This window comes from Neovison vison, chromosome 5, assembly GCF_020171115.1.
Source record: "Neovison vison isolate M4711 chromosome 5, ASM_NN_V1, whole genome shotgun sequence".
Classification (NCBI taxonomy): domain Eukaryota; kingdom Metazoa; phylum Chordata; class Mammalia; order Carnivora; family Mustelidae; genus Neogale; species Neogale vison.
Window position 1 is genome coordinate 17636990 of NC_058095.1, and position 25762 is coordinate 17662751.

The window sequence follows — 25762 nt, forward strand, 5'->3', positions numbered from 1 at the left end:
GTCTGCTCCCCTCTATAATGTCAGCTCTGAGCACTGTACCTGGGAGAGTATAGGCATAATTAATAGTTCTCAAACTCTCAGAGACTCTGGAGATGCTAAACTTGTCGGTTTACACTGAGAAGTACACCATCAAGTGCACCAGGTGGGCTAGTTGGTCTGAGCAGGGCAGGCTCCACCTCACTGCAGGCCTCAGGGGAGTCAGGTGCTCTCTGTAGACAGCCTCTGGGCTCACACTGGTCCAGTGCACCCCCAGCCCTCGGACAGGGTAGTGCCCTGCCCCGTGTGTCACCTCTGTTGTTCTCATCTTTCTGTGCGTCAGACACTTAGTCACTGCTATTATTTGACACTTGGGCAGTATGGGGTGGACAGTGTGGGGAGTAGAGGGTAGTCACTAACAAGTTGTATCACCATGAGAGCCACGCAGTCTTTCATTAAAGAAAGACCATTATTTTCTTTCCTTTTTTTTTTTTTATTTTTTTTTTTTATTGACAGAGAGATCACAAGTAGGCAGAGAGGCAGGTAGAGAGGAAGAAGCAGGCTCCCTGCTGAGCAGACAGCCTGATGCGGGGCTCCATCCCAGGACCCTGAGATCATGACCTGAGCCAAAGGCAGAGGCTTACTTAACTCACTGAGCCACCCGGGTGCCCCAAGACCATTATTTTCAATTCACTCAAAATAAGGCCCTGCTCTGGGCCAAGCACCATGCTTGGTGCAGTGAAGTAACAGGATGGGCACAGGCCCTGCTCCCTGCAGACACTGGGTTAGACAGGTCACTACCCACGTCATGACTATGCTGGTGACAAGAGCTGGGAAGGAAAGGAGCAGGGAGTGGGGGAGTTAAGGGAACTTTTATTTGTGGAATCTGGGGGGTTGTGAATTGATTTCTCAGTTTCATTCCAGAGGACAGTCTGAATTCTAAAACTTCATCCTGATCACTACCCTCATGTGGTCCCCTTGTCACCACCTGTGCCATGTGGTCCCCTCCCCAACATAGGAGTGCAGGCGAAATCTCTTCGCGTGACGTAATGAGGCTAAACTGGCTAAAAAGCACTTTTTCTCACTCCTAGTATCGCTCTCCTCAGCCAGAGTCTCCCCTCTGAGACTTAGCTGTTGTTTATGGCCTACTGTACCTTTAGTAGCTCAAGTGGCATTCCTCTGTCTTGGGTCCCTAGCGGCAGGTGCTGCTCTGGCTCAGACCCTTGCTTGATGGTGGTTTCCCCCACTGTTACGGGGACAGGGAGCTGGCCAGTTGTGGGGACTTAAGTGAGCAGAAGGTAGGAAGGTGATAGGAAAGGGGAGGGAGAAGGGCAACAGTGGCGTGCTCTGCCCTCCCCACTTCATGGTGTGGTGCAGGGGAGGGAGGCTGGGCTGGGGCACAGCTGCAAAAAGCTCCCTCCAGGCCTGTGCACAAAAGCTCCAAGGACCCAATGTTCCCACTGTTTTTTCTCTGTTGCCTAAGAAAACAAAAGATTTTCCCTGGAGTATCATTTCCTGGTGACTGACCTGTAGCCACTGGCCCGTGTCTGAACATTTCCTAGTAGTCTCCCTCACGTCTTCGGAGAGAGAAGCCCTCACCAATGATCATCACCTCACAATTCACATTTGTCTCCTTCCTTTTCATCCCTTCACCCCACCCTTCTTATTTCATGCTAAAGACATTTGGATAGTCAAGATTTATTCCCTCATCTGTTAGAACTCTGTGCCAAGCATTAAGAAAAATGAAAGACAGGGTACCTGGGTGGCTCGGTCGTTAAGCGTCTGCCTTTGGCTCAGGTCATGATCCCAGGGTCCTGGGATTGAGCCCCACATCAGGCTTCCTGCTCAGCGGAGAGCCTGCTTCTTCCTCTCCCACTCACCTTGCTTGTGTTCCCTCTCTTGCTGTCCCTCTCTCTCTGACAAATAAATCAATAAAAATCTAAAAAAAAAAAAAGAAAGAAAGAAAGAAAAATGAAAGATTGCAAACAGCTTCGTAGGTACTAGGGCTAGGGGTAAGCAAAGAATGCCATGGGAGCCCAGAGGGGTCCCTGAGTCCGCTGGGATGTGGGAGGAGTGTAGACTGGGGAATAAAAAGGAAAGCATCCCGGAGGAGGTGATGGATGACCCCTGGGCTGAGACTTAAGGAATAGTGCTCTTTCCCACTGGAGCCATTAGCTGGGGATGGGAGGCCACAAGACTTCCCAGGTAGGTACCCCTGGCTCTGTGAGGCTCCTCCCGTCCATTTTCCTAAGGGAGCTCCCCTGGGTCTCTGTGGCCTAGTCAGGCTTTGCTCAGACTCCTGTGTTGCAGGTGGCCCTCAAGTAGCCACCCGACTGACACATTGTCCTGGCACTGGCAGAAGGAAACACCTGCTAATTTGGAGGGTTTTTGGAGGAAGCCCTGGAAGCCCAGCATTGTGAGGCCCTCACACTCCTGACTCAGAGCTCTCCACTCTTGGCTTAAGGAGACATCTAGCATCAGAATGGATTAAACCAGCCAAACCGATTCTTCTAGGGCAGTCCCAGCCCTGCTCCCCTTCCTTGTCTCTGAGAGCAGGGAGGGCAATCTGATTTAGGGGTTGGAAATAGCAACTTCAGGGTGAGGTTGGTGACACTTAACAAAACAGCTGGACTGGGCCCACCCCTTGTGTGAGTCATTTCCTCTGTATAGACAGCCACTTAGGGCAGTCCAACCAGCTTTCTTCTTGCCTCTGCTCGTCCATGCTTAGGCACAGAAAGGCAGGGAATGCTTGAATAGTGAAGAAGAAAAAGCTAAAAATCCATTCCCACAATCCCCTGACCCCAGACCTACCCCACTTCTCCCAGCTGGCAAGCAACTTCAGACTCAGCAACAGAAGGGAAGGGGCAGGGCCTGGCTGCCTGGGGCTTCAGGGGCCTCCTCAGAAGTGAGGAGCCCCAGCAGAGGTGCCAGTGAGGCCCCAGGGTCCCGCTTACCCATGTCTCCCTCATCTTAAACCCTATAAACAGGGTGGAAAAACTCTATAGCTCTTCAACAATTGGTGCTGGGATAACAGGATATCCACATGCAAAAGAATAAAGGGGGACCCCTTCCTCACATTAGACACAAAAATTAATTCAAAATAGATTATAGACCTAAATGTAAGAGCTTAACCATAAAGCTTTTAGCAGAAAACATAGGACCAAATCTTTGTAATCTTGACTTAGACAGTGGTGGCTTACATATAACACCAAAGGCAGAGACAAAAGAAAAAATAGATATATTGGACTTCAGCACAATTTTAAAATTTCGTGCCTCAAAAGACACCAGCAAGAAAGTGAAAAGACAGCCCCCAGAATTGGAAAAATTATTTGCAAGTCATGTATATGGTATAGGCTTAGTATCCCAAATATCCTAAGTATATAAAGAACCCTTACAACTTGTGTTTGTTTCCTAAGGCCTCTGTAATGAAGTACCATAAATTGGATAGCTCAAAACAACAGAAATGCATTCTCTGATAGTTCTGGAGGCTTGCAGTCCAAAATCCAGATGGCAGGAACTATCTGGAAGTCCTGAGAAAGAATCTGTTCTGCAACCTTCTCTCAGCTCGGGGTTGCCAGCAATCCCTGTTGTTCCTTGGCTCAAAGACCCATCACTCCCAGCTCTGCCTCTGTCATCACGTGACTTTCTCACTCTGTGTCTCTGTCTTCACTTGGAATTCTCTTCTGTGTGTGTGTGTGTGTGTCTTCTCTTACAAGAACACCAATCACAATGAATGAAGGGCTCACCTTCCCCTAAGACCTCCTCTTAACTAATTATATCTACAACAACCCCACTTCCAAAAAAGGTCATGTTCTAAGAGCCTGGGGGCTAGGGTTTTAACGTATCTTGGTTGGGAACACAACTCCCTCTACAACACAGAAACAAAAAGACAAACCAATTTAAGAATGGGCAAAGGAGGGGCGCCTGGGTGGCTCAGTAGGTTAAGGCCTCTGCCTTCGGCTCAGGTCATGATCCCAAGGTCCTGGGATCGAGCCCCACATCGGGCTCTCTGCACTGCAGGGAGCCTGCTTCCTCCTCTCTCTCTCTCTCTCTGCCTGCCTCTCTGCCTACTTGTGATCTCTGTCTGTCAAATAAATAAATAAAATCTTAAAAAAAAAAAGAATGGGAAAAGGATTTGAATGGACATTTCTCCAAAGAAGATACACCAATGTCCACGAGGCACAAGAAAGGTTGCTGTTTCATTAGATACTGGGGAGATTGCAAACCCAAACCGCAAGATGGTACTTCACACCCATCGGGATGGCCATAAGCAAACAGACAGAACAGCAAAAAATGGTGGTGAGGATGTGGAGAAATTGGAATCCTCTACATGGCCGGTGGGGATATAAAATGGTGCAGCCACCATGGAAAACAGTTTGGAAATTCCTCAGAAAGTTACACATAGTTACCATATGACCCATCCATTCCTCTCAAGGGTACATGCCCAAGGAAATGGAAAACAAACATCCAAACAAAATCTTGGACATGAGTGTTCACAGCAGCATTATTCATAATTGCCAGAAGGGGAAACAACCCTAATCCCATCAGCCTGTGAGCAAACAGTGTGGTACATCCGTACCTTGGGATACCATTTAGTCATAAAGAGAAATGAAGTCCTCACAGCTGCTGTAACGAGGACAGACCCTGAAAACGGTGCTAAGGGGAAGAAGGCCGACACGAAGATCATGTGTTAGAAGATTCCATTTATATGAAATGTCCAGAATGGACAAATCTTTGGAAACAGAAAGTAGATTGTTGCTTGCCTAGAACCGGAGCAGTTGAGGGGAAATGAGGAGTGACCGCTCATGGGCATGGGCTTGCTTTCTGGAAGAATGAAAACGTTCTAAATTTAGATTGTGGTGGTGGTTGCACAACTCTGTGAACGCACTGAAACCGTTATACTGGACACTTGAAATGGGTTAATTTAATGATAGGTGAATTGTGTCTCAATAAAGATGTTCCTAAAAACCTTCAAAAACAACCTCTGGAGTGCCCGGGTGGCTCAGTCGGTTAAGGGTCTGCTTCGGCTCAGGTCATGATCCCAGGGTTCCGGGATCAAGTCCCCCATCGGGCTCCCTATTCAGCCGGGAGTCTGCCTCTGCCCTTCCCCACCTGCTTATGATCTCTCTACTCTCACTCTCTCAAATAAATAAACAAAATCTTAAAAAAATAATCTTGGAAAAAGAAAGAAACAAACCTGTCTTCACTCCTTTCCCACTAGAAAAGCAAGAGCTGGATCTCCGAGGATGACTTCTACCGGCCTCCCCAGGAGCCGCCCCCAGAGAGCCCCTCAGAACGTTCCGTGGCTTCTTCTGGAGGGACGCCAGAGTCGAGGCCCAGTCTCCTCCGGCATTTTTCTCAAGGACCAAGAAAAAGCTTCTCCACGGGGGCCTTAGACAAAGCATGCGTGCCTTCCCCCGGCAGCAGGAAGAGCAGGACAGCCGTGGCACAGGAGCATAAGAACTTCCGGGTGGTGCACCGCCGGCAGATGGGTAGGTGGCCTCGGGCTCCCAGTGACCTGGCCGCACGGGGCAGAGCCTTCCAGAGAGTGGGGCTGCCGGCCTCTGGGGGGTCTTCTCACAGGCAGCACCTCTTCCCCAGATGTCATAAGGAGCACCCTTGCGGAGTAATTCAGGAAAGCATTTCAGGAAAAGTACTATATTTTCTCGTAAAATCTCAACAAGGTAATGCTCAAAAACCTGTTTCATGTAGTGAAATATGGCAGCTTTTTCCTGGAAGTCCTATGATTATACGAAACCCTGGGTTCTTCCTGGAGCCGGGAGCAAACCCTGCCCCTTGAAGGCATTTCAATGTCCCTTCCCAAGGCCTTTATCTTAGGTGGTTGGTTTAACAGCTCCAGTAGGGTATATCAGCTCTGCTCTCTGTTAGTGTCCTCTCTGTGCCATTGACAGTGAGGCCAGCTCGATTTCCATGCCCTGTGAGGTTCTAGACAGTGGTCAATAACTATAACCTAGTTTTTCCACAACCCCCATAAACAAAGAAAAAAGTGTGCCCTGGCGTCCGTCTCTTTCTCCCTCCGTCTGCAGTGAGCCAGCAGACAGTTCTGGCTGGGTTCCTAGCTTGGGGAGTATAGGTAGAGCTCCGGTCTCCATACTCGCTTCATTTAGGTTTTTCTTGAAGTCCACGTGGTAACTGTAACTGTGCCAGAGCAGGTGTGCTTTGTGCCCAGGCCGTCAGGTTCCCCAAAGGGTAGGAAGACCCAGTACAGGTGTTTGAAATCTCCAAGGCTAGTCCAGGCTGGGCGAGAGAGAACTGCGTGTCCTGTGGACCCCCAGTTGGCGGCAGACCCCTGGGAAACAGGGAGCACTGAGCAGGGTGTGCTGGTTGGGCGCCTGCTCATTTAGCAGAAGGTTTTCTGTGACGGGCCAGCCTGCTCTAGGTGCTGGGGACACAGCAGAAAGCAAAACAAAGTCTCTGTCTTCACAGACTTACATCCTAGTACAAGAGGCAGGAAATAAGAGAATATACAAATAAATGCATGGTATGGGCCAGTGACAGTCATTGCTATGGAGAAGAGTAAATTGGGGAGCACGAAGGTGGGGAGTATACAGTTTCATGCGGGATGGCCAGGGAAGCCCTCACACATAAGATGACCTTTGAGGAGATGGGAAGGGAGGGAGGGAGGGAGACACAGAGCAACCTTTGTGTCTCAAGCAGGAGAACAAATGCAAAGCCCCTGCATTGGGCACATGCCTGGGAAACTGAGGAGTTGGGGAAAGGGTGGTTAGAGATGAGGGCAGAGTGACGGAAGGCCTCACTGGCCCCAGGAGGGGCCTTAGTTTTCGTTCTGAGGGAGATGGCAGGCAGTGCGGGATTTGGGGCAGAGGGATGTGATCTGACTCCCTTTATTTATTTTTTTTAAATTTATTTTCAGCATAACAGTATTCATTGTTTTTGCACCACACCCAGTGCTCCATGCAATCCGTGCCCTCTCTAATACCCACCACCTGGTTCCCCAACCTCCCACCCCCGCCCCTTCAAACCTCTCAGATTGTTTTTCAGAGTCCATAGTCTCTCATGGTTCACCTCCCCTTCCAATTTCCCCCAACTCCCTTCTCCTCTCTATGCTATTTGTTATGCTCCCCTTGTCCTCCATGCTATTTGTTATGCTCCGCAATAAGTGAAACCATATGGGAGTCATCCTGGCTCATATGTTGAAGGACCTCAGGGAGGGAGACCAACCAGGTGGCTGTCGCCATCCTCCAGGCCAGGGGTGACGGCCGACTGAGCCCGTGTGGTAGCAGTGGAGGTGGTGAGCAGTGGGGTGTTCCAGATATGCCAGCAAGGTGTGCAGACAGACTGCATGTGTGATGTGGAAGAAAGGAAATCAAGGACAACTCCAAGGTTTTTAGCCCAAACAGCTGGAAGGATAGTGTGCCATTTATGAGATGAGGAATGTTGGGAGAGAAGCGGGTCCGCAGTGGGAGGGTCAGGAATTCATTTTCAGGCATTCAGCTTTGAGGTGCTTATTAGATATTAGACATACACGGAGCAGGTGGAGATCTGAATCTGAGGTTCAAGGGCAAAGTTCAGGTTGGAGATAAAAATCGGGCCTAGGGACGCCTGGTGGCTCAGTGAGTTAAAGCCTTTGCCTTCAGCTCAGGTCAGGATCTCAGGGTCCTGGGATCAAGTCCCGCATGGGGCTCTCTGCTCAGTGGGGAGCCTGCTTCCTTCTCTCTCTCTGCCTGGCTCTCTGTCTACTTGTGATCTCTGTCAAATAAATAAATAAAATCTTTAAAAAAAAAAAAAAAAGGGCCTTGTTGGCATAAAGCCCTACAAGTGGGCAAGACGAGGTAGGAGGTGGGTGTTGATGGAGGAGAGTACCCAGGAGTGAGCTCTCAGGTGCTCCTGTGTTGAGATGTCAGCAAGAGAAGGAGGAACGAGCCCAGGGAACAGAAGAGTGGCTTGTTAGGGCTGAGAAAGACCCAGAAGCCAAGGGAAAGAAGGGGGGCTCAGCTCTCTCCAGTGATGCTAATGGGTCAGGCCAGACGGGGACCAATGATTAGCCTTTTAGTTGGTGACAAGGAGGGCATGGGGCTTTCCAAGTGCAATTTCAATGGAAGGAGGGGTCAGACGCCTGACTGGAGCAGATTCAAGATGGACCGGGAGCAAGGGAACTAGAGACAGTTTTGATACCTCCTCAGGGGGTTTTCTGTAAAGGGGGACGGAGGAACAGGGTGGTAATTAGGGATGTGAGTGCCATCAAGAAAGCTATTTTTAAAGATGGCAGAAATAACAGCGTGTTTGTGTGCTGGAGGGAATGATCTGGGAGGGAAGGGAGAAAGCAGTGACATGGGAGAGGGAGGGAGGATTGTTGGAGAGACGTCCTCGTCCTTGAGTAGGCGGGGGCGGGGGGAGGAGTGTCCCCAGCACAAACAGAAGGGTTGGCCTCAGACTGAGCCGTCAGTTCGTCCTTTGTGACAAGGGGCAGGTCAGACTGTGGGTACTGGTGCCAGAGTGAGGGGTCTGTGGAGGTAATCTTTTGAGTCCTTTTTTTGTCCTGGTAAAATTCAGGAACAAGGTCAGCAGTGGAGGGTGAGGACGGTGGGGCCGGGGGAGGGGGAATGGCCCGCAGTCTAAAGTGCCTCTTTCTACCCCCAGGACTGTCCAACCCGTTCCGGGGTCTCATGAAGCTGGGCACTGTGGAGCGGCGGGGGGCCATGGGCATTTGGAAGGAGCTCTTCTGCGAGCTCTCCCCCCTGGAGTTCCGCCTCTACCTGAACACCGAGGAGCGCGTCTGCGTGGAGACATGCTCGCTGCTGCGCTGCGAGTCTGTGGGGCCTGCGCACAGCGATGGCCGATTCGAGCTGGTCTTCTCCGGCAGGAAGCTGGCCCTGCGGGCATCCTCCCAGGATGAGGCCGAGGACTGGCTGGACCGTGTGCGGGAGGCCCTGCAGAAGTGCCGGCCACAGCAGGAGGATGAGTGGGTGAATATCCAGTACCCCGAGCCGCCTGAGGACCCCCCGGATGCCCCCCAGGGCGGCCTCCCCTCCCACCCAGACCTGCTCCCTGAGCCTGAAACCCTCCAGGCCACACAGTTCTGTTGGTCCTCTGCCCAAGATCCCGAGCCAGACGCTATCAAAGAATCCCTTCTATACCTGTACACGGACAGGACCTGGATGCCCTATATTTTTTCCCTCTCCTTGGAGTCTCTGAAATGCTTCCGAGTGAGAAACAACGAGAAGATGTTAAGTGACAGCCATGGAATTGAGACCATCCGAGACATCCTGCCAGACACGAGCCTTGGGGGCCCCTCCTTCTTCAAAATCATCACGGCCAAGGCCGTCCTGAAGCTGCAGGCCGGGAGCGCCGAGGAGGCCGCCCTGTGGAGGGATCTGGTGCGCAAGGTCCTGGCGTCCTACCTGGAGACGGCCGAGGAGGCCGTGACCCTGGGCGGGAGTCTGGACGAAAACTGTCAGGAGGTGCTGAAGTTCGCCACGCGGGAAAACGGCTTCCTCCTGCAGTACCTCGTGGCCATCCCCACGGAGAAAGGCCTGGACTCCCAGGGCTGCTTCTGTGCAGGTGCCCACTCACTGTCCCCCCACTCCCCCGCTACCATGCACCCGCCTCCCGCTGCCTTGGGTGGGGGATTCCTGACTCGGGTTCTCCTGGGATGCGGCAGCGCATAGCCCCTGCTACTCCCCAGTGCCCATGGAGGCTGGAGGCCGGCGCCGCTGCAGGGTGTCGGCCCCTGTGGGCGGCAGCTCTGCACGGTGCTGCTCTCTGCTCAGGGAGTTCCATCAGGGGAGCTCTGTTCTCCACCCCTTTCGTTATCACATTACCATATCATTCAATCCTTTTGGAGTAGGGCATGGTGCCCTTCCAAAGATTCCTGCATGCTTTCACAAGTGCACACAGTCTTTTTCCGTTATAAAAGTGGGCTCGTACATCCCAGGGCCGTGCAGTGGAACTTTCTCTGATGATGAAAATGTTCTAGATCTCTGCTGTCAAGCCACATGTGGCTCCCAAGTACTCCACGTGCAGCTAATGTGGCTAAAGGAACTGAATTTTCAGTTTAACGTAAAGGTATTTAAATTGAAATGGGTACCTGTGGCCTGTGGCCGCTGTTTAAAACAGCACAGCTATCTATATTGTCCTACAACTTTTTTTTTCTGCTTAAGACTGTATCACGGGTATTATTCCAAGTCCGTACACCTGCTATATCATTACTGTCCTCAGATCTGATTCTCCTGTGGGGGGCACTGCGCCAGCTGCTTTATTTGGATTATTTCATTTATTCCTCACAGTACCTATCCCGAGGTGGAGTCAGATGAGGACCTCGACAGTCCTAGAACCTTCCTCCGCTCAAGTCCCCATAGGCCCTCTCCACTGCCTTGCTTTTCAAGGCGTGAGATAATGCACGGCTCACGTTCCATTTTCAGCTCTTCTCCCCGATCCAGACACCCATTTCCATCCCCACGGGTGCTCCAGGCCAGCTGTGAAAGTTTCACCCTGCTGCGGAGCGCCACAGCAGAAGACCTGGCTCCACGTGGCTTGAGGGCCGTCTGTCGGCTGGAGCCTGTGGGACTAGAAGGAAAAGTCTGCTTTGGGCATCTGGAAGGAAGTGGTCTGCGGTTTTCTTCCTGCAGAAAACATGTTCAGGTCCCTGCTCGCCCCCTCCCTCCGCCAGCCCCCAACCCTCACACTTTGCACCTTCAGCCTGTGGGTGTTGGCTCAGGGAGGAGGCCAGGCCCCCAAAGCCCATGAGGAGGGTCCCCCGGTGGGAGTCAGTGCTGGCAAGGGGCACCTCTCACTGCGCCTGTCACCTGCCAGCCCCGGGGGAGCTTGGGCTTGCTTCCTGCCGCAAGCACAGCTCTGTGGCCAGGCTCATACCCACTGCTGACGTTCGGCTGTGTTAATGGTATACGGGGTGCTTTCAGAATCTCCTCTCGCTTAAACTCTGTAATCACCCCACAGAAGAGCATATAGCAGCTGAATTTTACAGAGACCACAATGGAACCTTGCAAAAATTCAGTGAAGGTTAGAATGAGGCAGCTAGGAAGCAGATGAGCCGACCCTTCTGGTCCCGAGTCCAAAGGGACCTTTTCCCATGCCGGTGGGAGGCAGCCATGTGTGCTCGGGATTAGAGCCAGGCTTTTGCTCTGCCCTGAGCATACCCCACGCAGCTTCTCGCTGCCCACCACTGAGGAGGGACCTCCCGCCAAGCGGCTAAAGCTGGTCCCTGCCGCACTGTCCCGAGGTCTCTGGCGTCTCTGACTCCGAGCCTGCACCAGGCAGTATCCAGACTGCCCCCACCTCCAGCTGTCTTCCCCAGCCCCTCCCTGTGGCCAGCCTCAGGTTCCCAGCTCCTACCCTGCTCACCGAGGCCCAGACTCGGTCGCTTCCATTTCTGGGCCCCAGTGGAGGGGGCAGACCTACAGGAGGTTGGCCTGCGTGAGCAAGCAGTGGGAACGCTGAACACAGGCGGCTAGGCGAAAGAGGATGTGGGTGCTAGCGGCAGCCCGACCCCGATCCAGTGGCCAGCTGTGCCGCGTCATGGTCCCGTGACGGGGCTGTTCTCCTCACCTCTCTCTGCACTGATTTCTTGAGCTATAAAATGGCGACGACAATTGTTAACAGGGTTCTGTTGTAAACACTCAAGACCGGGGCTGTGTCTGAGCAGTATGCATATGAGGAGGGTGCCTCTGTCTCTGTATCCTTTGTAATCTGTCCCGTCCTTAAAGAGCAGGTCCTTCGGCTTCTAACCCCTGCCCTGATCGCAGACTCGCACCGCCCCCCCTGCTCACTCCCCCGCCGTCTTTCTCCCCAGGCTGCTCCCGACAGATCGGCTTCTCATTCGTACGACCCAAGCTTTGTGCCTTCTCTGGCCTCTATTACTGTGACATCTGCCACCAAGACGATGCCTCGGTGATTCCGGCCAGGATCATCCACAACTGGGACCTCACCAAGCGCCCGGTAAGCCTGGAGCCCGGCCTGTCGTGGCCACACGGGCTGCTGAGTGACAGAGAATGGTCGCTCTTCTCGCTGCTGCTCTTCATCTGTGTGGAGGACTTCGGCTCCAGGGAAGCCCGGGTCACTGGTTCGGGCCCCGTGATGGGGGTGGAGGGGACCAACCAAGGGAAAAACATGGTGCTGGTCTCTAGCCCCTGGGCAGAGCTCTGTCAGTGCCACCTTGGCTGCAGGTCTGAGGGTGGTTCTCTGCAGCGCCCCGTTGGCCACGGACTAAACTGTGTAAGGCACCAACAACCAGACAGATAGAGATAAGGAAGGAGAATTAGGATAGACTAGGTATGTAGATGGACGGTTGTGGGTGGGTGGGGGTAGGTGGGTGGCTGGCCAACCAGCTATGCTCCCCCCAAGCCCCCGAGTGTCAGCCTTCTCTGTGGATCTGTTTACATATGTTTGAAAGTTGGAATTATCCTGGGCTTGTACTGCTTTATAACCTGCTTTGTTCACCGAGTATCACTTCGTCTTAGGTCCTTTTTTATGTTCACCAAATGCATTTGAATTAGATGTATTCCAGGATCTTTCAGATTCCCCTTCTCCACCTGAGCTTACCTGCTGACCTAGCTGTGCTACCATTAGCCAATTATTTGACTTCAGTTTCCTTGTCTGTAAAGAGGGATTCATACGTGTGTGCCTCCGGATTGTGTAAGGATTAACAGGGATAGCCCTGCCGTGTCTTAGGGCCCTGTGTTAATGCCCTTCCTTTCTCCTGAGGCCTGTCACACCTTCAGCCCCTAATTCACTTGGTCGGGCCCTGCCTCAAGGAGAACAAACTTGGCTTTACCCCAGAGGCACAGATTGCTGCTTAAGACAGACACAGAAGCACAAAGGAGAAGTTGCTTACTTCTCTCAGAACCCAGGCCTGCTGGCCGCGGATGTGTCATCAGAGCCCAGGGAACATGTGTGACTCTCAGATTCTGTGTGACCCCAGCCTCCACTTTGCTAGGGACCGGAACCCCAGGACATTAGCTTCACTGTCCCCCCACTCCTGCCCCCAGTGGTAAGTATTTCACTAACTACATGTAGAATATTAAACCTCAGAACCACCACAAATGCAAATAATTCCTTGGCCATTAAACACACTCCCTATTTACAACATCCGGACCCTTGTTAAGCCATCTTCTTAATCATTGCTGTAATTCTTGTGCCACTTCCTTTTCCCAGCTAGAAAATGACAGTACTTTTCTTGGCATATCTGACATCAGGAAGTATCCAGCTCTCACTCTCAAAGATCCCTGGCCTGGGAAAAGACGGGAACATTTGAAATAGAAAGTAGCTGGCTCATGGGTTAGGGGCCTCCTTGTTCACTGTTGCCTCTGGCTGATCCACTTAGGGAAGGGCTAGCTGGCACTTGGCAGGATGTCATCCCGGGACTGGGGCTTCTTTCTTGAAGCTTTGTCTCCTGCGAGTGCACAGGCCAGAAACAGTCCCGGGGGAGCAGGAAACTCCTGCCAGTCGTTCTGTGGTGCTTGGCAGCTCTCAGCACACATTCCAGTGTGTGATTTCATCTGAGCCTCGCCCAAGGCCTGAAGCTGAGTGGTGGGAAGGGCTGGGCCAGGGATAGAGACGAGCTGTCGGAGGAGAATCCCCAGGTCTTTGCTACCTGGCTGGCCACCGGCCGGGAGGCTGGTACTTCAGGGCTCTGGGACATGGGAAAAGGAGCTGTCCATTGTGGGGGAGGCAAGAGATGGTGGTGGAGCTGGATGACAGGAGGCCAGAGGCTCCTAACCCTCCAGTGTGACCATCTCCTGAGGGCTCTGTTATGTCCCCCATGCTTCAGGGGACCACGGGGCCATACAGGCACTCGGAGTCAGAAGGCATCTCCCATTCCTAAGGAGATGCCTACATTTTTTATCTCAACTCAAACATTCCTGCATTTTTTATCGTAGAAATGTTTACGTAGAAAACATTCCTACGTTTTTTTATCTCAACACAAAATAATCCCATAAGGGAGGTACTTTTGATTTCCTCATTTTACAGACAAGGAAACTAAGTCACAGAGGTTTAATGTTAGAAGGTGACACTGCTAGGAAGTGGTAGAGCCAAGATTCAAATTCAGTTCTGACCTGAAAGCCTGACTCCTAACCACCACACAGTAGCTGATCGCGGAGAACGTCTCAGCTCCTCCAGCCTTGTCACAGTGAGGAGGACCCTGAGGCGGGGAGGGTCTTCTTGTTAGTGAGGCCGCCAAGCGTGCAGAGACCGCGCTCAGTTTAGGCCTGGGCTCCGCTTTATGCAGGAGGATTAGATAAGCCACTTTGGCTCCTGGAAGCCTCAGTTTCTTTATCTATAAAATGGGGATGATGAAAATAAATAAAAAATATTTTTTTAAAATGGGGATGATGACACCTTCCCCATTAGCTTGTCATAAGCATGAGGAAAGGATGTGGCTGAGACCCACAGCCCACTGTCTGGCACAGTAAGTGGCAGTAAGTGGCTTTGGCGTGACGGTCAGGGCTGAGGGAGGAGCTACAACGTTCTGTGAGCTGGGAGAGGCCGGGACTGACGCCTCATCTCCACACAGGGCCTCGGGGGGACCCTGGTTGGCGCTGCTGGCAAGAGCTGGGGGGCTCGGGAAACATCGTTAAGCTGTGTCTGATCTCTGGCTTCCTGTGGCTGGAGCCTGACTCAGTCACCTGGTTCCTGAGGCGGCCCTGGGGGAGTGCCTGTTTCCGTTAGGCAGGAAAATGGGGGCTGGGAAGACAGGAAAGAGTAGGAAGGGTCTGTGGGCCCAGGGGGAGAGGGGCTGGGTTTGGGCCTTAGGTTACTGGGTTCCCACATTGACTTTTATGACTGGTGAACCTAGGCCAGGTCACTTCCCCCTGGGCCTCAGTTCCCTCATCTGTAGAATGGAGACGGTGCCTTTGGAGTAGGGTGGACGGTGAGTGGGTCGGTAAGACCGTGCCTGCCCCAGAGGTTCTCACCAGACGGCCGTGCTGTCCCGTCCCCGCTGTCCTCGGGCGGCGCTGCAGATTTGCCGGCAGGCCCGGCGGTTCCTGACGCAGATCCGGGCCCAGCCCCTCATCAACCTGCAGCTGGTGAACGCCTCGCTGTACGAGCACGTGGAGCAGATGCGCCTCGTCCGGAGCTGCCGGGAGCAGCTGAAGCTGCTGGGGGATTACCTGGGCCTGTGCCGAAGCGGGGCCCTGAAGGAGCTGAGCAAGAGGTGAGCGGCCTGGACACACACCGGCCCGCCGACACACACGACACACACTCAGCCGCAGCCGGCGCCCGCGCCTCTCGGGAGGGAGGCCAGGGCTGGGCAAAAACCAGCTTCCCTCTAGGTTGGGGAAACAACCACATGCTTTGAGAGTGGCTTTTATTTGTTCGTGTATTCGTTTCATTCAACAAATATTTACTGAGAACATTCTGAGAGCCCAGGTTTGCGGGCAGGTTAAGAGGATTGGAGGAGGGCAGAGCAGGGAAGACTTCAGGAGGAATTGACAAACAAGGTGAGGCTGAACAATGAGTAGGAGTTTAGCAAGGAGAAGAGACTCAGGAGAGAGTGAGCCAGACGGAACGGAGACTGTGCACAGGCCATGAACGAAGTCCCCCTTGATGAGAAGAGCAGAGAGAACTTGGGTGGGAGGTGCCAGGAGCGAAGGGGGAAGTGTGAGGAGGCTGGGAGGCAAGGGCCGTGTTGCCCTGGCCTCTCCCTCCCCAGCCCCCCTCCCCCTGCTCCCTGCCTGCTTTGCTGCTGTCCAGCACAGCATCCCTCCCAAAATCCTCAGAAGAGGGCAAGATTAGGGTGAGACCCTCAGGGTGCCCTTTGAGAAGCTTCTTAGACCCTGGAGCCTGGGGGCCTCCTCAGGGTGGGAGGGGATGCTGTGCTGCAGCATGGACTTGGGGTCTGTCTGGGTCCCTCATAAACGCCTCCTGGCACAGTCTGCAGCCTCGGGGCTGGGCTCTCCTCAGGCCCTCAGGAGGGCAGACCCCAGGTGGAGGAGCAGGTGCCTTCTGTCCAGTGGGGCTTCGTGGCTGGGTGTTTGGGGACTTGGAGCAGCTCAGCAGCCCCTCCACATTCACCCCTGCCCCCAGCTGCTCCTCCACACAGGGCTGGCACAGAGGCCAGCCCTCTGCTCGGCTGCAGTTCTAGGCTCCTGGCTCGTGCTCCCGGGGCCGTGGCTGCGTGGGGCCCGGGCAGTGCCCAATACAGGCCCCCCAGGACCCTCAGGAGGGGGCTGCAGGGAGCTCTCTCAGACATGGGGGAGAGGCAGGCTCCCAGAGCAGCCAGCTGGGCCCTAGTCGGGCGGCCACCATGAGGGACCCTAGCAGGCTGCTTCCACCATGAGGGACCCTAGCAGGCTGCTTCCTGGGGAGGTCTTGCCTGCAATGGTCAATCAATCACTAGGCACCTGGGTCTCCCCTCACTGCCCTCCTTTCTGAGATTCTAGAATTCAGGGCTCCAGAGAGTCTCCCTCCAGCCCCCCTGACCAGGGAGGTGAGATCTCGTTGTCGTCACTCTCCAGTCAGAGGGATCACCTGCGGACCTGAGCTGACTCGGTGCCTGCAGGGTGGGTCCTGGGTGCTGGCCTCACTTCCCTGGCCCTGGCCTGCTCCGATCAGTTGGTCTTTGACCTTGCTGACCTGTCCGGGCTGACCTTTGGGGCAACCCTGCCTCTTTCTCCCTGATCCTACCATTCCCATCCTTGGGTAGCTGCACTGGAAACCTCCTGTGCAGCCTACAGCCTTTGAGAGAGCAAGGCGAGGCCAGGAGACATTGCATTTTGAAAGCATCATGGGGCAAGTGGAAAAGCTCGGAGCAGCCTCTGCCCAGCCTCAGATTTGCTGTGTGACTCAGAGAGGTCGGTTCACTTGTCTGAGCCTCAGCTTTCTTGTCTACCAAATGGGCCAGTCATCTCTGTGCTCATGCAGCCTTCCAGAGTTGTGGTGAGGGCCCCATGAGGGGCTCAGAGTCTGGAGAAAGACACAGATGGCCCTGGGTCAGCATGATTTGTGCCGTGAGGGAAAGCACCCAACCCAGCCTTGTCAGGGCTGGAGGGCCAAGAAAGCTTCTAGAGGAGATCGTGTCTGAGCAGAGGGTTTGCAGCATTTTCTTATCTTCTTTAGGAAAAAAAAAAAAAAGTGTCTCTTTTTTATAGAGATAATCAGTATTCAGACAGCATAAAAGAATCAGGCAGAAAGTTCCGATCACCCCTCCCCACCACTATCAGTACTGTTAGAACTTGCTTCTAAAATTCTGTCCTTACCCATGCACATAGTGAACTGGGATTTTGCAAAAGAACGAGGAGAAGGAAGAAGGGAGGGCCCAGCTTTCCTGGCTCAAGGGGACCCGTCATGTGGAAGGGGACGGGAGTGTGGTTCACCAGGACCCTTGAGGGGTTCCATGCAGCTGGATCGTGAGGGTGGACGCCAGACCTCAAAGGTCCTAAGTGCCACACTAAAGGGGTTTATCCTGCCAGCAGCAGGGAGTGCTTTGCAAGGTTTTGAGCCCGGGACTCAACATTCTCCAGGGTTTAAAAAAGACTAATTTGGGGGTGCCCTCCTGGCTTATTCAGTAGAGCATGCAACTCTTGAACTTGGTGTCGTGAGTTTGAGTCCCACATTGTGTATAGAGATTACTTAAACATAAGATACACAAAGAGAGAAGAAAGTAAGCACGAAAGTGAAAAGCCCAGTTGGGCAGGAGTGGGGCACCGGGGCTGGTTTAGTAATTAGGGACATGAGGAGGCCTGGCCTAAGTCGGCCAGAATGGAGGCTGAGGACCAGAATGGTTGAGAAGGAAGGACAGGCCTTGAGTGTGAGCAGTGAAGTCAGGGAGGAGTTCGCCGTTGCTAGTGGCAGCCCTCTGCTGGGCCCTCTGAGGGAAAGGGGATCCTCAGACAGGCCTGGACATGTCTCCAGGGGCCAGAGAAGCCCCAGAGCACCCTCTCGATCCCTGGAAAGGAGCCATTCTAGAAACGCCCTGGAGGGGTGGTCAGAGGAGGGACCTGAGTTCAAAGGAGTCACACAGCCTGGGTCTGGAACCCAGACGTAGCAGCCCTGCCTGCGCCGTTTCCCATCACTGGCTGCAGGGGTGAAGGGGCAGCCTTGCCTCTGTCTTCCACTGTCTTCCAGAATGCCTTACACTCCTCGGTCCCTTCCTCTGGGCAGTCATCTTCACACAGAATAGGACAGAGAGGGGTCTCAGGATTGTGGGGGAGAGAACAGAGTCCCGGAGCGGCCCTGGGGTGTGGATTTCTCTCCTGATGGCAGGATGAGAAGCATCTCGCCCCAGAGCCCATGCTCTTGTCCCCTCCATCTTGGACTGAGTGCCATGAGGAAAGCACCTGCAAACCCTCACTGAGTGGGTGACGGGCCCAGGGGACAGTGGCTCGCAGGGAGGGTCTTGGGCCTGGCCGCTCCGCCCCCCATGACTGTGGGGGCAGAGGGCAGATGACAGAGATGGCTCTCCATCCAGATCAGCCCCACCCTTCCTGCCAGCTCAGGGACAGCCTGTGTGCCCCCCCGCCCCCTGTGTTTTCCTGGTGATAAATGGCAGCTTCCTGTTCCCAGAAAGCTGGAAGTTTACTGGGGAAACCAGCATGGTGAGCTGAGCAGCCACTCGTCAGTGTCCTCACCCATCGTGGCACCGTGGCCTGCCAGGCTGCTTGGTGGGGCTGGTCCTCTGCCCCAGACGGGGTTTCCACAGACCACACTGAGGCTGGGAGGTGGAGCGTGGCCGAGCCCCGGTTCCAGATGCCTCGGGGCCTCCTTAGGCTTGGAGCATTCTCCCCAGCCCCAGTACCCACACCAGCCGGCCGAGCCAGGTGTCATCCCAGGGGGGATTTCTGCAGGTGTTTCCTCTCCATCCCTCAGGACAGAACCCCTTGAATGTCTGCCCTTGCTGAGGTGGAGAGTAGAGTCGCCCTCCGCCTTTGTCTCCCGGTGCCCCACCCCTCAGTGAAATGGGATGTGCCAAACTTAGGCCATCTCTGTGCCTCTCACATAGCCCAAACCGGGTGCTTGACTGTCCCTCAGCTAGCCCAGGGGCGACAGGAGAGCAGAGGCCACATGCTATGTATTTCTGTCCCCAAGCGCTGTCCTTGGTATGTGATGGTGGCAGTAATGACAACAGCTAACACCTCTGGGCATTCACTGGGTGGGTAAGGGTGCGGGCTCCAGAGCCAGACTCCTGCATTCAGACTTCGCTCTGCCACTCACTAGGGGATTATAAGTGCACCGACCTTAAGGGGTGGCAGAATGAGTCAGTGGCTAAAGCTCTGAGCCCAGTTCCTGGTACAGATGTTAACTTTGGTCATCATCCTCCTCATTGGTTAATTTTTTTGTAGATGCTTTATTTTTTATACCTTTAAATTTTTTTGCAATTTTTTTCAGCTTTGTTGAGGTGTAACTGACCAAATTGCGAGGAACTTACAGTGGATAGCATGATGAGTTGATGCACGTTTGTACACCATGAAAGGGCTCCTCCCTCTGCTTCGTTCACACATCCCATCCATCCCTCACTTCTTACTTAGAGACTTTTGATGAGAGCATTTGAGCTCTACCCTCTCAGCAAATTTCAAGTGCACAGTACAGTGTTGTCAGCTACAGGTGGTAATGATTCATTGTTTACCGTGTGCTGGGCGCTGTGCCAAATGCTTTAGATAAATTATTTAATCCTCAGAACAGCTCCATTTCTCAGGTGAGGAAGCTTGGGGTGCAGAGAGGCTGAGTCATTTGCCCCAGGTCACCTGGAAGAGCTGGCTCTTAGGGACCGCCCCACCAGGCGTTCATACCCGGGTAGCAGCTGAAGGAATGAAAGCAAACAGAGGTTGTCCCAGATCGTGGAAAACCTAAGGAGCCCCTTATGTTTTGTTTGAAGGCTCAACCACAGGAATTACCTCTTGGAATCGCCCCACAAGTACAGTGTCGCTGACCTCCAGCAGGTGAGAATGCCTCCTCGACCCCCACACTTCTGTGGAGGGACCTCATTCCTGGAGAAATCAGAAATGGGGACGCAAGAGGGGGGCTGCAGCTTCTCAGCCCCTCAGACTGCGTGTCTCACGGTCACGTGCTTCCCGGGCAGTGACCGAGTGCCAGCCCCTGCGCTGTGCAGGGTAAGCAGGCGGCCGGTGGAACCCGGGCCACACGAGCTGCTCAGCCCCTTACCTGCTGCGGGGCTCATTCCCAGCGGGAGGGCAGGTCCCATGGGTGAGAGCCGGGGACATTCCTTTCCTCGAGGGAGGGCACTGTGGATTTGGGTCTCGTCTGCCAACACGGTCATCCCGAGTGACCTCTGCATCGGGGAGCTGGACAGCCTCGTTCGGCCTGATCCAGGGAGCCTTTCTTGCCCAAGCGGGGAGAGACTTCTTTGGGGGTAGGAGTCCTTCAGGTAGAGTGTCAGGAGGGGCCGCAGACCACGTTTTCCAGACGGCCTCGGCCTCACTCAGCATAGCTGCCTGAAAGGCCTGGCGGCCCTCACTTGCCCTCCACAGATCGCAGATGGGGTGTACACAGGCTTCCTCAACGCCCTCATCGGATTCGCCTCCCAGCATGTCTACCACTGCGACCTGTGCACCCAGCGCGGCTTCATCTGCCAGATCTGCCACCACCACGACATCATCTTCCCCTTCGAGTTTGACACCACGGTCAGGTATGCGGGACACCCGGCCAGCTGCCCACCCCTGCCCACAGCCGGCCCCAGCATTCCAGCGGGCAGGAACACAAAACACGGAGCCGCGGGCCGGGGAGGTCGTCTAGAGCAGCCGATGCCCAGGCCAGTCACGGCCAGCTTTGGGCCAGCTTGGGGGACAAGAGAGCCCTCCGAGGACCCCTCCCTAGACCAAGGAAACTATCTGTCTCCCTCGAGAAGAGGTAGCTTGCTGAGTCTTTGAGTGGGGGCCTCAGTTTTGTCATCTACAAATGGGTTGAGAAGGGACTGAATGAGCCACTGCCCCAGAGGGTGGGCACAGGCCACACAAAGTGGGCACCCAGTAGGGGCCCCCACCTGGTTCTCTCCTGCAGTGATGGTGGTTCTTACCCGGTTAGCACTCATTATCAGGAGCCCCTAAATGGAAAAATTCAGCCGCCAAACCTCCATTCCAGCCCAGGTGGGAGTGGAAAACTGAGCAGGCAGGAGCGTTCATTCGTTTTCAGTAGGTGTCTCATGGCCTAGATTCAGCCCCTGGGCTCCGCTTTTCAAACGGCGGGGTGATGTTCCCAGCACAGGCAAGGATCATGTCACGAGTCCCCAGCAGCATCGGTAGGAAGTGCGGCAGAAGGGAGCATGCCTGTGGCGTGGCGCAGGGTCGGCGCCCCAAGGTTTTGTTCAGAGGCGGGGAGGCAGCGCACGGGCCTTGGGTTGTGGGTGACACTGCGCCTCCCCCCGGGCTCCGGTCAGAACACTGGCTACTGTCCCCCAGGTGCAGTGAGTGCAAGACCGTCTTCCACCAGAGCTGCGAGGCCGTGGTGAGGAAGGGCTGCCCGCGCTGTGCCCGCAGGCGCAAGTACCAGGAGCAGAACGCACTCACCTAAGCCAGCGTGCTGTCCCCACCCGGGACCACCAGGCGGGGACACCCCGCTCCTCTCGGCCCTCCCAACTGGGTTTGGCATCAGCCTGGATCCCCTCAAGGTGTCACGGCTGTCTCCCCTGTCAGGAAGACTCAGATGTGACCAGAGCACGAGCCTACCCAATGAGGCCCTCGATGATGTCCCCCAGTCCCTCTCCCGCCCGTCTGCTCCAAGAGGTGGGGACACCATCAGATGCCCCCTCGTCCCAGGGGAAGCAGGAAAGGGAGCTTTGCACTAATCAGGCCCCCAGCTCGCCTCACAGACGCGACACCTCCAGGAGGGCTGTTCAAACACTGTGGACATGAGACTTGGGCACATTCTCGATTCCACATTCCTGATTAAAAGGTCTAGTTTTTTAAGACAGGTTTTTTTTTCCCTTCATATTTCAACAGAAAATATTTTTTTATTCTTGACCCTACACAAGTCACCCAAGAAATCCAGGCATTCTCATGTGGAGCAAACATGGGGGAACATTTGGCCCACGGGGAGGCCACCAGGGGGCCTGAGCCTGTCAGCCAGACCGGGCGCCTTTTCCCTCCCGCACACCGGGCCCTCGCTGCCCACAGCTCAAGTACGTGCCAAACTGCCGGGGAGCTGGCGGGATTGGTCCTGGTGACCGCCTTCTTCCTCTGCCTCGCCTCTCTTCACCCTGCCCTGTCCTCCTCCCCTGAAAACCCCATCACCTTTTTCCGGGTCAGAGCCCCCTGGCTCCCCTATGGTCTGGGATCTCGGTCCCGGTGGGAGAAGGGAGTGACTCGGAACCAGCACTGTCAGCACTTTGCGCCTTCCTTGGTCCAGGCCAGGGTCATCTTCCCTCCCCCTCAGCCCCTTGCCCTCCTTGCCTACCGCAGACATCCAGCCCGATGGCTGCTGGAGACATGCTGTCAGGGGGACACTCCTCCCCCAGAGAGGGCAGTGACCCCGGGCCAGGGCCGGCCTCGGGCATCATGACTGCCAGGCTCCGCACTGTGCAGTGGTGACCCCTGACCCTGCCCTTCCACGAAGAGTGCCAGGCCTGCTGCAGAGATGGACGGGGACACATGGGAGCGGCCACCTTGTGGAAGGATGCCCAGCCTCAGTTTACAAAGCCATGGCTTCCAAAGCCTCGCTGGACTGGCCCAGGAGGGGCGCTGCCAGTACTGGAAAAGGTCACTGGAGGGTGATTGCCTTTTCAAGGGGTCTTGGGGTAGAGTGGGAGCCTGGAATTGTTTTCAAAATGACATTGAAACCCTGTGGTTTGGGGCGATTTCTCTGCTGCCTTCTCCCATCTCCTCTGGACCCACAGCCCCCCACCTCCCACCGGGGTGTTCTGCCATCCTCTCTGCTCTCAGCTTGGATGGAGGCCTCCGGTGGAGGTTGCCCATCACTTTTAAGAGATGAATCTACTCCCACCGCTCCCTTGGGGTGATTCGGCTGCTGAGTCACCTGCCCAGCCCTGTGGAGCGGGGTAACTTGTGCAATAGAACAGAGGAGGTTGTGGGCAGCAGGGGAGGGGAGGGCTGCCACACGGCTTCTCTGTCCCCGTCACGGAAGATGGTGTACGCCGATGCCTAGCGCACCAAAGCCTTCTAAATGGGAAAGTGGGTCCTTATCTCTGTCCCGCACCCCCACAGCCAGCATTAATACTCCCCCACAAACCCAGCCCGAGAAGAGCCGCAGGTGCCCCAGTCCCCAGGTGGACAGAGGCTGGCCAGGGACGGATGGTGCGACCGGCGGCCACCCTGGAGGGCTCACTGGAGTTGGGTGGACAGGCTGTCTCCTGTCCACAGCCACCTCCCGGGGACTAGTAGCATTAGGACGGCCCCCTGCCCAGGAAAAGCTGCTGATGCTTCCAGATAAGTTCGCTTTTACCCTCTCACCCTCCATGGAAAGCTGACATGAACGTCAGTGGTGCCCACACTATTTTTAAAATGCCATTTTATGCAATAAACTGTTTCTAGTGAGGGGTGCTGGCCCTGAACAGTGCTTTGCAACGTGTGGAAGGAGCTGCTGCGGTGTGATTTTTGAATGATTTTGCAGTAAACCTGATTTTTCTCACCTCTGGTCTTGCTTCTGAATCCTGACGCTGCCACTGGTTGGGGGAGGCCACCGGCCATCCTGTCGTCCTCGGATGGGGCCCCCTCTGCGCCTGTTATGGAAGGCCTGGAGAGGGGTGGTTGGGGTAGACATCTGCAAGCAGGGGGTTTGTGCACGAGGCATGGGCATGCCAGGGAGGAGAGGCAACAGTGTTCGGTCTGTCCCTTCCCAACTAGGAGTCAGATACAGGGGCTTTGGAGGGATAGCATTTCAGGCCCCTGGTATGGAGGTTTCCTCACACACACTCTTACGTAACAACTGAAGCTGATCCCTGAGATCCCACCACAGGGACTTCCTCCCTGTGCCTGTCAAAGCACAGACCCCTGGCCCCAGAACATGAGAGGTGTCCGGACTGTTCCCCCGCTGGGTTTTCCAAATCAAGTGAGGGGGATCAGGGAAGAAAGGCTCTTTGAGCAGGGCCGGAATCTGGGTGCATGGTTTCAGGGCTCAGTGTGGCCTTTAGTTGGCTGCTCCCTTGCCCTGAAGTTCCAGGAGGAGAAGGCCACCACTGCCCATGGCAAGGACAGAGGAGGGAAACAGACTCTTCCCTGAAGCAGCTCATAGGAAAGTGGGATTGAAACATTAGGCTTTGCAGTTCCTTGTCCTTGAAGAGGACTTTCAGCCCTTGGGAGGGGGGAAGGGGCCCTTCTGGGCATCCCCTGAGCACCAGCTTCCCTCAGGGGCCTCAAGTCCCTCCAGGGTCAGTAGGGGGTGGGCTCTGAGAAGACCAAAGTACCTGGGTTTGAGGCCTGGGGACAGGGCCCCGTGACCTAGATGCTCCCTGCCTTTTTTCTCCTTTCTCAGCAAGATGCCTCTGAAGACATTCCTTTCTCCCTTCCCTGCTTCTGCCCAAAGGAAAATGTGGAGTTTGAAGACCTCAACCCAACACCGAAGGGGAGGGGACTCATCTTACAATAAAAATGTTAATAATGAATGTGTGTTCTTACAATAATAATGTGATAATACTACACCGTGTTTCGTGCAACTCATTCTCATCCAGTCTTACCAACCATCCTGCGAAGGAGGCGCCCCTGTCCCGTCTACAGGAGAGAAAATGGAAGTGCTAAGGGCAGGCTGCGCTGGGCTTACCCTGCGGACAGCCTGCAGGGTGGCCCTCTTCCAGAGGACGATCCGGGCAGCTGGGGGATGGAATCGCACAGTGGGAGGGGAATCTGGCCACGAGGAGACTCCCCCCTCACCCCACATGCCATCATCCCGGCCCTACTGCTTCCACCTCCCAGAAGACAGCCAGGTGTGGCCCATGATCCCAGGAGGTGCAGGGGGGAGGGCGGCGTCTGACTCTCAGGGCGCTGGCCCGGCCCAGAGGGGACAGGAAGCCAGGACACCGGGGATTGTCTCTAGCAGCCGCAGCCCTGCCTCAGCCCGGGAGGAAGTTCTGCCGGGCGCTCTCCGCTGGTGCCTCCCTCGCTGTATTGTTGAACAGGAAACCGGGCTGCGCGGGAGCTGGGCGGTGGAGGAGGGAGCGGCGGACGCCGAAACCACGCGCGCCTGCCGGGACAAGTGGAGGCGAAGCCAGTGAGCGGACACCCCGAGGTGCCGAGGCCGGGCCGGGCCGGGAGTGGGGGGGGTGGGGGCCGGGGGCCGGGGCGGAGGTGCGGTGCCGCAGGTGGCGGGTCCTCTCCCCCGGGAGCGCTGCGCGCCTGCTCCCCTTCACCCGGCGCTGGGGTGGGAGCTGCGCGCACCCGGGAGCAGGGCCGCGCGGGTCGGATCCCCAGCGAGCAGCAGAGATGCGAAAGGCTGCGGTCCGTCCGGGGACGAGAGGGGCCCAGGTGCAGGCCCCCGGCTCCGACCCAGGCGTTGACGGTGCTATGGTTCTCGACGCCCGGGTAGTGGACCCAAAGCACCTCCTTGCGACCGGTCGGCCCCCGAGTTCCAGGGATCTTCCCGCTTCCCTTATCCCTCCGCTTCTCTACGCTCCCCCCGAGTTGGGGAAGAAGCCGTGTCCCGGGTCCCCTCCCCACCCAGCCCGAGACTGCGCTCGGGTAGGCATCCCTGCGGTGGGAACTCCGCTCCGAGTTTTTCCAGGCCCCGCCAAGCTGCGCCCGGAAAGGGCCTGGGGAGGGCGGAGATGGGTCCGAAGCGAATAGCGCCTGCAGTCGGGCTGGAGAGGGCTGGGGGTGGGTGATTCAGGGTGCAAATGGCTTCGCTAGGTATGGGAACCAGGGAGAGACAACGACCGGGATCGGGC

The 25762-nt window shown here is 55.3% G+C and overlaps 1 protein-coding gene across 1 annotated transcript in view; it reads left to right on the forward strand.

Annotated features, from left to right (window-relative positions):
- PLEKHM1 (pleckstrin homology and RUN domain containing M1) overlaps positions 1–23514 on the forward strand; it is a 46019-nt gene extending 22505 nt beyond the window's left edge. Inside the window, exons 7-13 of the mRNA XM_044247720.1 lie at positions 5198–5468; positions 8599–9519; positions 11768–11913; positions 14937–15130; positions 19790–19853; positions 20403–20560; positions 21330–23514. Coding sequence (XP_044103655.1) covers positions 5198–5468; positions 8599–9519; positions 11768–11913; positions 14937–15130; positions 19790–19853; positions 20403–20560; positions 21330–21441 — 1866 coding nt within the window. The 3' untranslated portion in view covers positions 21442–23514. The remainder of the gene's footprint in view (positions 1–5197; positions 5469–8598; positions 9520–11767; positions 11914–14936; positions 15131–19789; positions 19854–20402; positions 20561–21329) is intronic.
- Positions 23515–25762: the final 2248 nt, after the last annotated feature.